Source organism: Nerophis ophidion, linkage group LG26, assembly GCF_033978795.1.
Source record: "Nerophis ophidion isolate RoL-2023_Sa linkage group LG26, RoL_Noph_v1.0, whole genome shotgun sequence".
NCBI lineage: Eukaryota > Metazoa > Chordata > Actinopteri > Syngnathiformes > Syngnathidae > Nerophis > Nerophis ophidion.
In genome coordinates this window covers 15,107,630-15,123,168 of record NC_084636.1, presented here as the reverse complement: position 1 = coordinate 15,123,168, position 15,539 = coordinate 15,107,630, and the positions used below count along the sequence as shown (strand labels likewise).

The following is a 15,539-nucleotide window of genomic DNA, read 5'->3' as shown; positions in this document are numbered from 1 at the left end:
CCATTTGTGTTGGCCCTGTGATGAGGTGGTGACTTGTCCAGGGTATACGCCGCCTTCCGCCCGATTGTAGCTGAGATAGGCACCAGCGCCCCCCGCGACCCCAAAGGGAATAAGCGGTCGGAAAAAAAATGTCTGTACTTTTCACAATTACTAATTGTATCGAATAAAACTTGAACAAAGAAAAAGTTGAGCGTTCAGGCTGATTCTCACACACAGGGAGCGACGCGAGCGTGTGCACAAGTAATAATTTCCAGTTAGGCTATTGTTATGAAATGTGACACATTCACTGATTGCTAATGTTAGTAGCCATTGCCAAATTCCTATCATTTGCTGACAACAAACAAAACAAATGCATGTGCCTTTTTTGGCGCTTAGTTTACGGGCTCAAGCCGAAAGAGGGCGCCTTACACTACTTACAACACTTTGGAAAGTTAGGGCAAAAAGCCCCTTTAACAAAATAGCGTAAACATGAGTAAATAAGTGTTTGACTTACAGTTGGTGACGTGAGTAAGTAAGTACATTTTTTTTTAAGCGCTTTTCACACATACAATCACAAAGCACTGTACAAAACAAAGGTGAAGTAAGAAAATTCAATTTAAAACAACAGAGGCAACATCATAAACAGGATACATAGTGGATTAAAAATTATAGTTAAAAGGTGCATTAACTAAAAGCTTTACTAAAAAAAGAAGTTTTCAAATGTTTTTTTAAAAGTTGCAACACAGTCAAGATCATGGAGGGACTGGTGCAAATTGTTCCAGAGTCTGGGAGCTATTACCTGGAATGCCAGGTCTCCACGGGTTTTAAAACAAGTTTTGGGGATCCTAAGAAGACCCTGGTCTGAAGACCGGAGGCTGCGTTCTGAAGAATAGGGGCATAGCAAGTCAGTGATGTACTGAGGGGCCCCACCATGGAACGAACAGAATGTCAGGACTAAAATCGTAAAGTCAGTGTGGAATTTAACTGGAAGCCAATGAAGACTGGATAAAACAGGGGTGATATGGACTGTTCTGGGTGCACCGGTCAAAAGTCTGGCAGCTGCATTTTGTACAGTCTGAAGTCTCTTCAGCGGTGACTTGTTGAAGAGAGTGAAAAGAGAATTGGAATAGTCAATGTGAGACGAAATGAACGCGTAAATGATCATTTTGAGATCCAATTTTGACAACAAATTTTTCACCTTAGAAATATTTCTGAGATGATAAAAACAGTTTTTGGTCAGTTGACGACAGTGACCCTTCAGAGACATTGACTGATCAAACACAACCCCAATGTTTCTACCATGAATTGATTTACTTGGACCCTGACTTAAAGGCCTACTGAAATGAGATTTTCTTATTAAAACAGGTACAGCAGGTCCATTCTATGTGTCATACTTGATCATTTCGCAATATTGCCATATTTTGCTGAAAGCATTTAGTAGAGAACATCGACGATAAAGTTTGCAACTTTTGGTCGCTAATAAAAAAGCCTTGCCTGTACCGGAAGTATGTGCGCGTGACGTCACTGGTTGTAGGGCTCCTCACATCCTCACATTGTTTAAAATGGGAGCCTCCAGCAGAAAAAGCTATTCGGATTGAGAAAGCGACAAATTTCTCCATTAATTTGAGCGAGGATGAAACATTTGTGGATGAGGAAATTTAAAAGTGACCGACTAGAAAAAAAAAGAGAAAAAAAAGGTGATAACATTGGGAGCTATTCAGATGTTTTTAGACACATTTACTAGGATAATTCTGTGAAATCCCTTATCTTTCCGTTGTGTTGCTAGTGTTTTAGTGAGTTTAACAGTACCTGATAGTCGGAGGGGTTTGTTCACGGGTGTCTTGACGCCAGTGTCTCAGGGAAGTCGATAGTAGCTTTAATGGATGGCGAAAGCTCAGCTAAGAAGCGACTTTTTACCACAATTTTCTCACCGAAACCTGCTGGTTGACTTTCGGTAGGGATCCTTGTTCGCTTGACCGCTCTGATCCATAGTAAAGTTTCATCTCCGGGAATTTTAAACAAGGAATCACCGTGTGTTTATGTGGCTAAAGGCTAAAGCTTCCCAACTCCATCTTTCTACTTTATTAATTGAACAAATTGCAAAAGATTCAGCAACACAGATTTCCAAAATACTGTGTAATTATGCGGTTAAAGCAGACGACTTTTAGCTGTGTGTGTGCGCAGCGCTAATATTTCTTAACAGTCCGTGACGTCACGTGACAGGTCATCATTACGCGACGTTTTCAAGAAGAAACTCCCGGGAAATTTAAAATTGCAATTCTAGTAAACTAAAAAGGCCGTATTGGCATGTGTTGCAATGTTAATATTTCATCATTGATATATAAACTATCAGACTGCGTAGTCGGTAGTAGTAGGTTCCAGAAGGCCTTCAAGGAAGTAGATTTATCAAGCAACTATCAAGCAGCTAAGAAATATAATAATAGGCTTTTAAATATTAGCAGCCACATGAAAATAATTGACCTTTAACATAGGTGAACATTATTATAGGACATTCACACAAAGATGTCAGCCAGGAACACCAACCTGCCAACTGCTTCATGAGTTCTGAAAATGACTCTTAAAAACTCATTAATTATAGTTACTCTTTACTTTACCCAAAAAGTAATTGAATTGCTAACTTAATTACTTTAATAAATGTAATTAATTACCGGGTAAAGTAAATAATTTGTTACATAAAAAAAAACAAAAAACGTCAAATATCTGGCATAATGCAGTTAAGTTTCAGTGTGTGCGTGTGCCTTTTAAAAATCGTTGCCTGTTGACTGGTAACATGTGACGTCAGCGAGTCCAACGCTCGGTCTGAGTCACAGGCTTGAGCTGTTTTGTTAGTTTTAGCAGTTAGCAGCAGCATTTTGCAGCTCTTTTAATTTATTTCACTAGTTTGTGTTACCTCTGCCTAATCAGTAGATAGATTGTGCTTCCATGGCTGCATGTTCTTATCAACAAACGTGGTATTATTTGGATGGTGTGTTTGCCACTTCAATCATTGATTTGTCGTCACAAGCGCACGGTGCAGTTTGTGTCAAGTTTTAAGTTGGTGAAAAAAAACTTGTCTTTTTCTGACCAGTTCCTCCTACTAAGATCTTGTTTTCTTGCATGTTGCAACACTTGACGCTCACTCACAACTCCAACACTGCCCCTCTCCCCTCCGTGCATGGCGCTGCAGCGCAGAAAGAGAGACACACACACACACACAGCTGTCAGCGTGCACAGATTGATCACTGACACCTTCGCGTCAATCAATTGTTCATCTTGTTGAATGTCATGGTTTAAGTTTATTTCCGACATATTACACAGATGTGCAAACATTTTACTCTTAATTTGATCAAATGTGAATGGATTAATTTCAAGAGCAATACAGGGTATCCACGGGGTTTTAAAAAGTCTTGAATCCAAATATTTGAATTTAAGGCCTTAAAATGTCTACAATTCTCCTAAAATATCTTCCATCCATCCATCCATTTACTACCGCTTGTCCCTTTTTGGGGTCGCTGGAGCCTATCTCAGCCGCATTCGTGCGGAAGGCAGGGTACACCCTCGACAAGTCGCCACTTCATCGCAGCCTAAAATCTCTTAAAAACGATTTTGAACGGTCTTAAGAATCTATTGATGTTACTTTTATTCAAAATATGCATTAAATTCCGTCTCGCTTTAAAATGTTTCGATTTTTGTAGATATAACGACTGTAAAGTTTTATAGTCAAAGCGCCAATGATTGTCACACACACACACTAGGTGCGGTGATTTTATTCTCTGCATTTGACGCATCCCAACAGGGGAGCAGTGAGCAGCAGCGGTGGCCGCGCCTGGAAATAATTTTTGGTGATTCAACCCCCAATTCCAACTCTTGATGCTGAGTGCCAAGCAAGTTTGGCAATTTTTTTTTATTCTGAATTCCAAATAAATTTTGGTTCACAACATAGAGTTTTCTGGTGTTTTCTGGTGTTTTTGGTTAGGTTAAGCGTTTTGTATTCCATTTTATTTTATTTTTATTTTTTTTCGTGTCCTTTCCAGCTTCTCAGGCAAATTATATAGTTGATGTAGATGCCCATATCGGCTGTTCAAATGTACTTTATAAAAGAGAAGTGTAGGATACTTCTCTTGTGGCCTTATGTGTATTTGACTTTATTAAATGTATTTATATCATCATTTGGTGCAGCCGGGCCGGAGCAGGAGGGGATAGAAAGACAAAAAAAAAGAAAGACAGAGGGGGTAATTATAGGGACAAGAATGGGATAAGACAGAGAGACAAAAACAAGAACAGCAAACAAAACAACAATAGAACAACATAAACACATACAAATTGAATGAATTGAATTATATTTTTATATAGCGCCTTTCTCTAGTGACTCAAAGCGCTTTACATAGTGAAACCCAATATCTAAGTTACATTTAAACCAGTGTGGGTGGCACTGTGAGCAGGTGGATAAAGTGTCTGGCCCAAGGACACAACGGCAGTGACTAGGATGGCTGAAGCGGGTATCGAACCTGCAACCCTCAAGTTGCTGGCACGGCCACTCTACCAACCGAGCTATGCCGCCCAGTACGATATGTACAAATATGATGGTAAATGTGATAGCATAGAAGCAGTTAGCGAAATAAATAATAATACAGAACTGACAATGAGCATTTTTACACTACAAATGGAGCATTACAAATACCAATAGAAATAGTTTTGTAATCCAATGTGAAAGAGCTGTGAATAAATTCATATCCTTTGCAAGTAATTCCGGACCTCCAATTTTCCTTCAAGTCTGTTGTACTTTTTTGCCTGTATCGATATGAAATGGGTCTTACATTGCATTCATAATGGTCTTAAAAAAAGTCTTAAATTTGGCTTGTTGAATTCTGCAGATACCCTGAATACGCTAATTAAAGGGTTAAATCTGTATTCGCACGAGTGCCACATTCTTTACAATACTCGCACAACCTATTTTTAGTGGCAAATGCGATTGAATTGCTCGCACTGCACAGCCCTGATTATGAATGTGCCCATTACTACGATACATATATACTTACAGCATGTATATACAACAAGGATGGAGATGTTTGGATGATATGGGTGATATGGCCTTTTTTAAATATCTCGATATTTTTAGGCCATATCGCGATATACGATATATATCTCGGTATTTTGCCTTAGCCTTGAATGAACACTTGATACATATAATCACAGTAGTGTGATGATTCTATGTGTCTACATTAAAACATTCTTCTTCATACTGCATTACTATATGCTCATTTTAAACTTTCATGCATTTAAGGAAATCTCAACTAAGTCAATTTACCAAAACTGTATTTATTAAACAGTTATTAGCAGGTAACTTTTCAAACGATGCTACATATTATCAATCAATCAATCAATCAATGATTATTTATATAGCCCTAAATCACTAATGTCTCAAAGGGCTGCACAAACAACAACACAAACCACTACGACATCCTCGGTAGAGCCCACATAAGGGCAAGGAAAACTCACACCCAGTGGGACGTCGGTGACAATGATGACTATGAGAAACCTAGGAGAGGACCGCATATGTGGGCAAACCCCCCCCCCAGGGGAACCGAAAGCAATGGATGTATTAGCAGTAATGCTACTTGTGGTAGCAACGCTTGTGCCCCACACTCGACAAATTAAAGTTTATTGTCTATTCGACATATTCCCACTTGAAGCCGAACCACTGTCAGACGATGGACCCCCTGCTGTTTTTCTTGGGAAATAATTATTCCTTCATTTGTTACCCGATTCGCACCTTCTTTCTCTCGTATTATCCCTCGGAACACTCCGCTAGCATCACAGCTAACATTAGCCCCGCTGCTCTCTCTCTGCTGCGTGGGAGCGTATACGTATGTGACGTATGACATGACAGTATGTGACGTGTGTAATAAGGTGCGCTCGCTGTCTGTGAGAAGGAGACACAAGAAGGAGTGGGAGGAGCCTGTAGTGTAATACCCGCAGCTAAAAGCAACTGCGTGAGAACGTATACTTGAATATTACGATATAGTCATTTTCTATATCGCACAGAGACAAACCCGCGATATATCGCCCAGCCCTATTTGGATGGTTTTAATCACGATACAGATAGAGTAAAGCGACTCCCATAGGCTCCATTGTAAGCGGACTTTTGATCACATTTACTTACTAATTAGAACGCATAAAAAATAAAAACAAATGTGTGCTTGGTCAAGGATTGTGAATGATAGGCAAAATTCCCCAAAATTTTCAGTTTCCATTTAACTATCCTCTGCAGACTATTTTTTGTTCACTTAGTCTGTCTCCCGTACGATCAGTGTCATAGCTTGGTCCGCATTGCTGGCAGTAAGTCGGACACGTTTTCAGTGAGGGTTGGACTCCGCCGAGGCTGCCCTTTGTCACCGATTCTGTTCATAACTTTTATGGACAGAATTTCTAGGCGCAGTCAATGTCTTGAGGGAATCCAGTTTGGTGGCCGCGGGATTAGGTCTCTGCTTCTTAGGTCCTGATGGCTTCATCTGGCCAGGATCTTTAGCTCTCACTGGATCGGTTCGCAGCCGAGTGTAAAGCGAACGAGATGAGGATCAGCACCTCCAAATCCGAGTCCATGGTTCTCGCCTGGAAAAGGGTGGAGTGCCATCTCCGGGTTGGGGAAGAGACCCTTCCCCAAGTGGAGGAGTTTAAGTACCTCGGAGTCTTGTTCACAAGTGAGGGAATAGTGGATCATGAGATTGACAGGCAGATCGGTGCGGCGTCTTCAGTAATGCGGACGTTGTACCGATCCGTTGTGGTGAAGAAGGAGCTGAGCCGAAAGGCAAAGCTCTCAATTTACCGGGCGATCCATGTTCCTATCCTCACCTTTGGTCATGAGCTTTGGGTCATGACCGAAAGGGCAGGATCACTGGTACAAGCGGCCAAGGGAAGGGGAGATAAAGTAAAGTTGCTGCTCCTCCACCTCGAGAGGAGACAGATGAGGTGGTTTGGGCATCTGATCAGGATGCCACCCGAACGCCTCCCTAGGGAGGTGTTTAGGTGGGTTTTCCCACCGGGAAGACCCAGGACACGTTGGGGAGACTATGTCTCCTGGCTGGCCTAGGAACGCCTCGGGATCCCCCGGGAAGAGCTGGACAAAGTGGCTGGGGAGAGGGAAGTCTGGGCTTCCCTGCTTAGGCTGCTGCCCCCGCAACCCGACTTCGGATAAGCGGAAGAAGATGGATGGATAGATAGCCTGGTGTAAACAAGGATTGTAATATAATGTTTACTTCATTGATCTTTTCCACACTCCCCAATGTCTGATGATGTCTGGTTTTGTCCTTTTCTGTGGCACAATGGAAACCGACTGTAATGCACTGAATGGACAGAGTAGTCATTCGATGACAAAAGTCTACAGAATTTGTCTGGAAAACTGGAATTTAAATATCAGTTTGGAGGTCTGGTTTGTTCCCTTCTTTTTAGATGTTCAGCTAAAAGTTGGAAGTCCTCATGAGTAATAGATTCAAGCCTCCGTGGTGCCACTTTGCTTTCTGCACACACACACACAAACACACGCACACACACACACACACACACACACACACACACACACACACACACACACACACTGAAGATTCCCACTTATACGATGACACCATAGATAGGCGCCACTCTGTCTATAAGCGTCTCTTCTGGGTTTTGGCCTCGCAAAGATGGACATGACATTATATTACACTGACATTATTTTATGGATTCCTGGAAGCCGGGTGTGTGCATAATGGACTTCATTTGTTTCACCAGTGACAAGTAATTCGTAATCGTGTTCAGTCAGCTTGTTAAAATAATTCATTTGTTGGCAGATTTTTTAAAACATATGAACTCCAGTTAATAACTTCCTAATGGATACAATGTAGTTTTTTTTCTCAAACATCAGAAAATGCATTTTTGCCATATGCCCCTGTCCTGTTTTAAAACATTTCTGTTTTTATTAGAGATGTCCGATAATATCGGACTGCCGATATAGGCTTTAAAATGTTAAATCTGAAATTATCGGTATCTGTTTCAAAATTATCCGTATCGGTTTCAAAAAGTAAAGTTTTATGACTTTTTAAAACGCCGCTGTGTACACGGACGTATGGAGAAGTAAAGAGCGCCAATAAACCATTAAAGGCACTGCCTTTGCGTGCCGGCCCAGTCACATAATATCTACAGCTAATCACACACACAAGTGAATGGAAGCATACTTGGTCAACAGCCATACAGGTCACACTGAGGGTGGCCCTATAAATAACTTTAACACTGTTACAAAAATGTGCCACACTGTGAACCCACACCAAAAAACAATGACAAACACATTTCGATATATCATCCGCACCGTAACACAACATAAACACAACAGAACAGATACCCAGAACCCCTTGCAGCACTTATTCTTCCAGGACGCTACAATATACACCCCCCTAACCCCCTAACTCCCCAACCCTGCCCACCTCAACCTCCTCATGCTCTCTCAGGGAGAGCATGTCCCAAATTCCAAGCTGCTGTTTTGAGGCATGTTAAAACACATACTGCACTTTGTGACTTCAATAATAAATATGGCAGTGCCATGTTGGCAGTTTTTTCCATAACTTGAGTTGCTTTATTTTGGAAAACCTTGTTACATTGTTTAATGCAGGGGTGTCCAAAGTGCGGCCCGGGGACCATTTGCGGCCCCCAGCTCATCGTTTACTTTGCCCGCCACACATTCTGCAAAAATTGCAAAATTGATAGTATTGCAAAAATAAAAAAAAACATTTAAAAAAAGTGGAATGAGGTGAAATCTAATGAGAAAAAGTGGCAATGTTCATACAAAGCTGACATGAAGGCAGTTTTTTTTAACTTTTGTCTTTTTCTTTTTTTCCCATTGCTCAAAAAAAAAGGGACACAAAATGTAATGTTATAATGATTTATTACTTAAAAATTATCACTTTAAAATGTTTTATGTGGAAAAAATATTGCATATATTGTGTGGTTACCATATAAAAACATCGAAGTTTTGACAAAAGAGCATAAAGCAAACAATAGTTCAAACTTAAAATCGACAGATATATCGGAAATTGATCTCGAAATTCTAAGTGTTAAAAGTTTAAAAAAAATAATAAAAATGCATCACTTCATGAGTGGGGAATCTTTCGGATCTCAAATATATTTAGTAGGATTTTATTTAACTTTTCACTGTGATTACTCAAAAATATTAAAACATTTAAATCAATGGTGTCCTGGTTTTTTGATCTTTGAGGGCTATAATTGCTAATTAAAGGAACTCTCGTGAAGGAATTAATAAAGTACTATCTATCTATTTATCTAAATACTGCATATTTCATTTTTACTATAAAAAACAAAGTTTTCTGACAGAAAAGGCATAAAACCTAATTTGTTTGACTTTATATCAACCTTAAGTCGATATAAAGATTTACTGTAAGCATTAAATAAAAAATAATAATAATAATTTGAGTTATTTTTAACATTTTAGTGACTGAGACCCTCTATGCTCCCCAGGAGCCCTAAGGATTAAAAAAAAAAAATCCATATATTTTGTTATGGTTTGAAAATGAAAAATATCAAAATGGCCCCCGCATGCTTAAATTTTTCCGTGTGCGGCCCTCTGTGGAAAAAGTTTGGACACCCCTGGTTTAATGCGCAAGTAATAATGTGTTAATTCCACAACTGTATATAAATATCGGTATCTGTTGATATCGGAATCGGTAATTAAGAGCTGGGCACTATCGGAATATCGGCAAAAAAGTCATCTCTAGTTTTTATGTTTATGTATTTTGTAATGCAATATAAATGCCACCTGACAGGTGAAGTCTGCTGCATTTGCATGTGTGACTACTCCCTTCTCTGGTTTGTTTCCTTTATTTCACCTTCTCGCAATTGAGCGCTTGAATTACTTATAAAAGCAAATGTTTTATCAGTTAGCTGGGACAGGGGGAATTAATTTAGAGTGTAAGCTGGCTGTTTTTAAATCATTATAACAGTTATTAAAAAAAGCTCTAGTCTTATTAATTAGAGTGGTAAACAGTGGGCTGTGCAGGGTGGCTGGGTCTAAAGCGCAATACTGTTTACACTACAAATGCGGTTGAGTTACACCATGTACAGTAAAATGGGCCTGACTGCCGGTAACTCTAGTCACTTACCAACAAAAGCATCATTTCCTGAAAGCTCCTCCTCTCCAACCCTCCCTCTGCCCTCCCCTCTTCTGCTTGCTCACTTGCTCACTCTCAAGCCACCTTTTTGAGCTAAGGGAAACTAGTGCACAATCACTATGACTTATCAGTCACCCTAAATACGCTAGTGCCATTGCGCAGCAGGAAGTATGTTTTCATATTGACCGGAGCCTCGCCTCCAATCGTAGGCAGATGTGTTGCGTTCAACCAAAGGAGAGGAGCCGACAAAGGGCTGGGTTCTGCAAGGTGAATAGGTGTTGACGCCTATGGACCGGGCTGGTGTACTCAGGGCTTGTAGGTGAAGCCGGAGGGTGCGGATGTGTGAGTGTCTGTGTGTGTGCTCAATCCCTCCTCTGAGCAGTGTTTGGACCCATGTCTCTCATGCAGTTCTGGACTAAATTGTATTCACAGCTGGGACGGCCACTTCCCAAGGTACTTGTGCTATTTACTTGCTTTTGTTTATTCGCCTTCACTAGGGTTTCCCTAATTTGTTTTACTAAATGTGTATTGGGTTGCAGATTTGAAATGAAAAAAAAAAAATCCATGACTGTTTACAGCTTCAAGAGGCCAATTTTGACAAAGACTAAAGTAGCTGTGTCATTGAATGACTGTAATGCAGTTTTTCCTTGCCAGTTATATGTGATACACATCACTGTTTAGAAAAGAAAAAAATTATTTACAAAGTCTAAACTCACAGCATCATTCTTTCCCGTCGCGGGTGACGCATAGTGCAGAGATGAATTGGAACTGTGCGACTATGTAGAGCAGGGGTGTCCAAACATTTTGACTTGGGAGCCGCATTGGGCTAAAAAAAAAATGAGTTTGATCGGGGGTGCGACTTATACTCAGGAGCGACTTATGTGTGAAATTATTAACACATTATCGTAAAATATCAAATGATATTATTTAGCTCATTCACGTAAGAGACTAGACGTATAAGGTTTCATGGGATTTAGCAATTAGGAGTGACAGATTGTTTGGTAAACGTATAGCATGTTCTATATGTTATAGTTATTTGAATGACTCTTACCATAATATGTTACGTTAACATACCAGGCACCTTCTCAGTTGGTTATTTATGCGTCACATAACGTACACATATTCAGCCTGTTGTGTCACATTTGGGATGCATCGTGATGCGCGAAGGTGTCACTCCAAGATGCAGCGGACCAGGACTAGGCAGGATTGCAGGTAGAAGCTTGTTTAATACAAAAAGGTAAAATAACACTGGTACAAAAAGGAAAAGAAACGCCGTGCCTTCGCACAGGAAGCTAATGCTAACTTAGCATGCAGTAAAAAGAGTCCAAGGCTTGTGTGCCGAATGCACGGAAGCTAAGGCGGAACTTAGCAAGTAGTCAAAAGAGTTCAAAATCACGTGCCGAATGCACGGAAGCTAAGACGTGACTTAGCATAGAATCAAAGAAGCAGAATGACAAACCTGACTGTTGCTTACAGCAAACAAACCATCCAGAATGAACACAGGTAGCAGGCAGGTTTAAATACTCAAGCAATAATCATAAACAGGTGTGCGTCAAAAAGCCAGTGCAGGTGGAACAAATGAGGTAACCATGGAGACCGGATGAAACAGGAAGTGCTCAAACTAAGGAATCGGAAGAGTCCAAAAACTAATCAAAACACACAAAAAGACTCGAGAACAAAAACTATGTCTGCTCCGGGAGGCGGATAGTGACATGTTGTTCACTATTCTTTATTCATTTTAAATTGCCTTTCAAATCTCTATTCTTGGTGTTGGGTTTTATCACATACATTTCCCCAAAAAATGCGACTTATACTCCAGTGGGACTTATATATAATGATATATATTGTGGAAGCTCTCTTCCAGTGGGTCCTCTTGACCACAAGCATCTACAGGCGAGCCAGTTTCATGGTTTAAAATGTAGTTTTATTTTTGCAATAATGTTCCTAGGTTGCTTTTCAGCAGTAGTCTGTTGGTCTCTCGCTCTCGCTTGCGCTCTTGCTCCAGCTCCAGCTCCAACAACTTCTCTCCTCCCAGTTTGCTGCTTATACAGAGTGACAGGTGATTAGATAACAAGGCCCAGGTGGGCCATCTATGCACCTGTCGCTGACTTCGAGGCCGGTCCTGGCACACCCCGCTTTGCTGCAGGCCCTGCCCCCCTCCATATATATATATATATATATATATATATATATATATATATATATATACATATATATATATATATATACAGGTGCTGGTCATATTATTAGAATATCATGAAAAAGTTGATTTATTTCATTGATTCCTTTTAGAAAGTCAAACTTGTAGAATGTATACATTCATTCCAAACAGACTGATACATTTCAAGTGTTTTTTGCCAAAAAAGGAGATGATTATAGCTGACAACCAGTGAAAACCCTAAATTCAACATCTCAAAAAATTAGAATATGGTGAAAAGGTCAGATATTGAAGACACCTGGTGCCACACTCTAATTAGCTAACTAACTCAAAACAACTGGAAAAGCCTTTAAATGGTCTCTCGTTTTGATTCTGTATGACACATAATAATGGGGAGACTGCTGACTTCACAACTGTCCAAAAGATGACCATTGATACTTTAAAGAAGGAGGGCAAGACACAAAAGGTCATTGCCAAAGAGGTTGGATGTTCCCAGAGTTCTGTGTCCAAGCACATTAATAGAGAGGCGAAGAGAAGACAAAGATGTGGTAGAAACAAGTGTACAAGCAAGAGGGATAACCGCACCCTGGAGAGGATTGTCAAACAAAACCGATTCAAGAACCACCACGCACCGACGTATGCAAGATATGGGCTTCAGCTGTCACATTCCTTGTGTGAAGCCACTCTTGAATAAGAGACAACGTCAAAAGCGTCTCGCCTGGGCTCAAGACAAAAAGGACTGGACTGCTGCTGAGTGGTCCAAAGTTATGTCTTCAGATGAAAGTAAATGTTGTATCTCCTTTGGAAATCAAGGTCCCAGAGTCTGGAGGAAGACAGGAAAGGGACAGAATCCACGTTGACTGAAGTCCAGTGTCAAATTTCCACAATCGGTAATGGTCTGGGGTGCCATGTCATCTGCTGGTGTTGGTCCACTGTGTTTCCTGAGGTCTAGGGTCAATGCAGCAGTCTACCAGGAAGTTTTAGAACACTTTATGCTACCTGCCGCGGACCAATTTTATGGAGGTGAAGATTTCATTTTCCAACATGACTTGGCACCTGCACACAGTGCCAAATCTACCAGTACCTGGTTTAAGGACCATGTTATCCCTGTTCTTGATTGGCCTGCAAACTCACCTGACCTTAACCCCATAGAAAACCTATTGGGTATTGTGAAGCGGAAGATGCGAGATGCCAGACCCAACAATGCTGAAGAGCTGAAGGCCACTATTAAAGCAACCTGGGCTCTCATAACACCTGAGGAGTGCAACAGACTGGTCGACTCCATGCCACGCCGTATTGCTGCAGCAATTCAGGCAAAAGGAGCTGCAACTAAGTATTGATTGCCGTACATGCTGAAACTTTCCATGTTCATACTTTGCAGTTGGCCCACGTTCCTAAAAATTATTTTTCGGTACTAGTCGTAACTAATATTCAAATTTTCTGAGATACTGAATTTGGGATTTTCAGTAATTGTCAGTACTAATCATCAAAATTTAAAGAAATAAACATTTCAAATATATCACTATGTGTGTAACGAATTGATATAATATGTAAGTTTCACATATCGAATATAATTACTGAAATAAATCATCTTTTTCATGATATTCTAATAATATGAACAGCACCTGTATATGTATATATATATATACATGTATATGTATATATATATACATGTATATGTATATATATATATACATGTATATGTATATATATATACATGTATATGTATATATATATATACATGTATATGTATATATATATACATGTATATGTATATATATATACATGTATATGTATATATATACATATATATGTATATATATACATATATATGTATATGTATGTATATATATGTATATGTATGTATATATATGTATGTATATATATGTATATATGTATGTATATATATGCATATATGTATGTATATATATGTATATATATGTATATATATATATGTATATATATATGTATGTATATATATATATGTATATATATATGTATGTATGTATATATATATATATATATATATATGTATGTATATATATATATGTATATATATATATGTATGTATGTGTATATATATATATATATATATATATATATATATGTATGTACATATATATATATATATATATATGTGGTTGTACGGTATACCGGTTTTAGTATAGTGCCGCGATACTAATGAATCATACTAGGTGCTATACCGCCTCTAAAAAGTAACGGACATTTTCCCATCACACTTTGTAATGGATGGGTTTGATTTAGATTTTTTGTTATGATGGACGTTTTTTTTTTATAAAGTCCACAAGTTCAGTGACCATGTCTGTTTACATTTTGTATTGGTTGGATTTATTTTATTTTTTTTGCACTATGACTAGGCAAGGTTGTTTTCATTTGGTGCGAGAGTTGATGCTGCACATTCCAAACATAAAACGTTATTGACCAGGAAAAACTCATTTTGTCCACCAGATTGTGTCAAAATAGCAGCATTTAAAATGTTAGACTTTTGAAATTAATGCAATCTCCCTGCGGGCAATATTTCTTACTAAACTCATGACGTCACTTGGGCCTATTTGAAGATGTCGGCGGGCCGTACTTTGGACACCCTTGATGTGGAGACATAAATGACATGCTGTAAATAAAGCTAAAATAGAGCTATTTAGTTTAAATAAAACCAAAAATGTTAGACCTGTTTGAGCTTGAGCTTGAATTTGAGTTTATTTGGAACATGCATGCATACAACATGATGCATCACAATTTCCAGTTCCTCTATTCAACATGTTCGAAAAGGAGTAGGAAGAAGCAGAGCTTAATTAATCCTACACCTTTTCTTTTACATAGTAAAACTTTTGTTCACTTCCTGTTGTCAATTTATTCATAGTATACTCCGCATCAGTCATAACCATAAAAAATAAATAAATAATAACTGGTGAAGGAAGTTTAATTTCATATGGTGAGATGAGTAAGATTATCTTGAAAATGAATTGATGGATGAAATAAATTCAGAATGTTTGTCATGGTTCTTCTTCTTTGTGCTTTGTAAACACTTTTAAGTTGGAAGAGTTTCTTGAAGTGGTTCATGTTTGTACATTGTTTAATTTCTTTGCTTAATCCACTCCATAATTTAATTCCACATACTGATATACTGAAAGTGCTAAGTGTTGTATGGGCGTACAAATGTTTTAAATGAGATATTTCTCAAAGATTATATTTCTCCTCTTTTGTTGAGAAGAATTGTTTTATATTCT

At 39.0% G+C, this 15,539-nt stretch overlaps 1 protein-coding gene across 4 annotated transcripts in view; it reads left to right on the top strand.

Annotated features, from left to right (window-relative positions):
• The window catches only part of sbno2b (strawberry notch homolog 2b), a 202,296-nt gene that overhangs the window by 98,491 nt on the left and 88,266 nt on the right, over window positions 1-15,539 (top strand). Inside the window, exon 1 of one of the 4 annotated variants that reach the window (XM_061888717.1) lies at window positions 10,213-10,586. The exons of the other annotated variants lie outside the window; for them this stretch is intronic. Coding sequence (XP_061744701.1) covers window positions 10,527-10,586 — 60 coding nt within the window. The 5' untranslated portion in view covers window positions 10,213-10,526. Of the gene's footprint in view, window positions 1-10,212; window positions 10,587-15,539 lie in introns of those variants that run through there. 4 annotated transcript variants of the gene reach the window in all.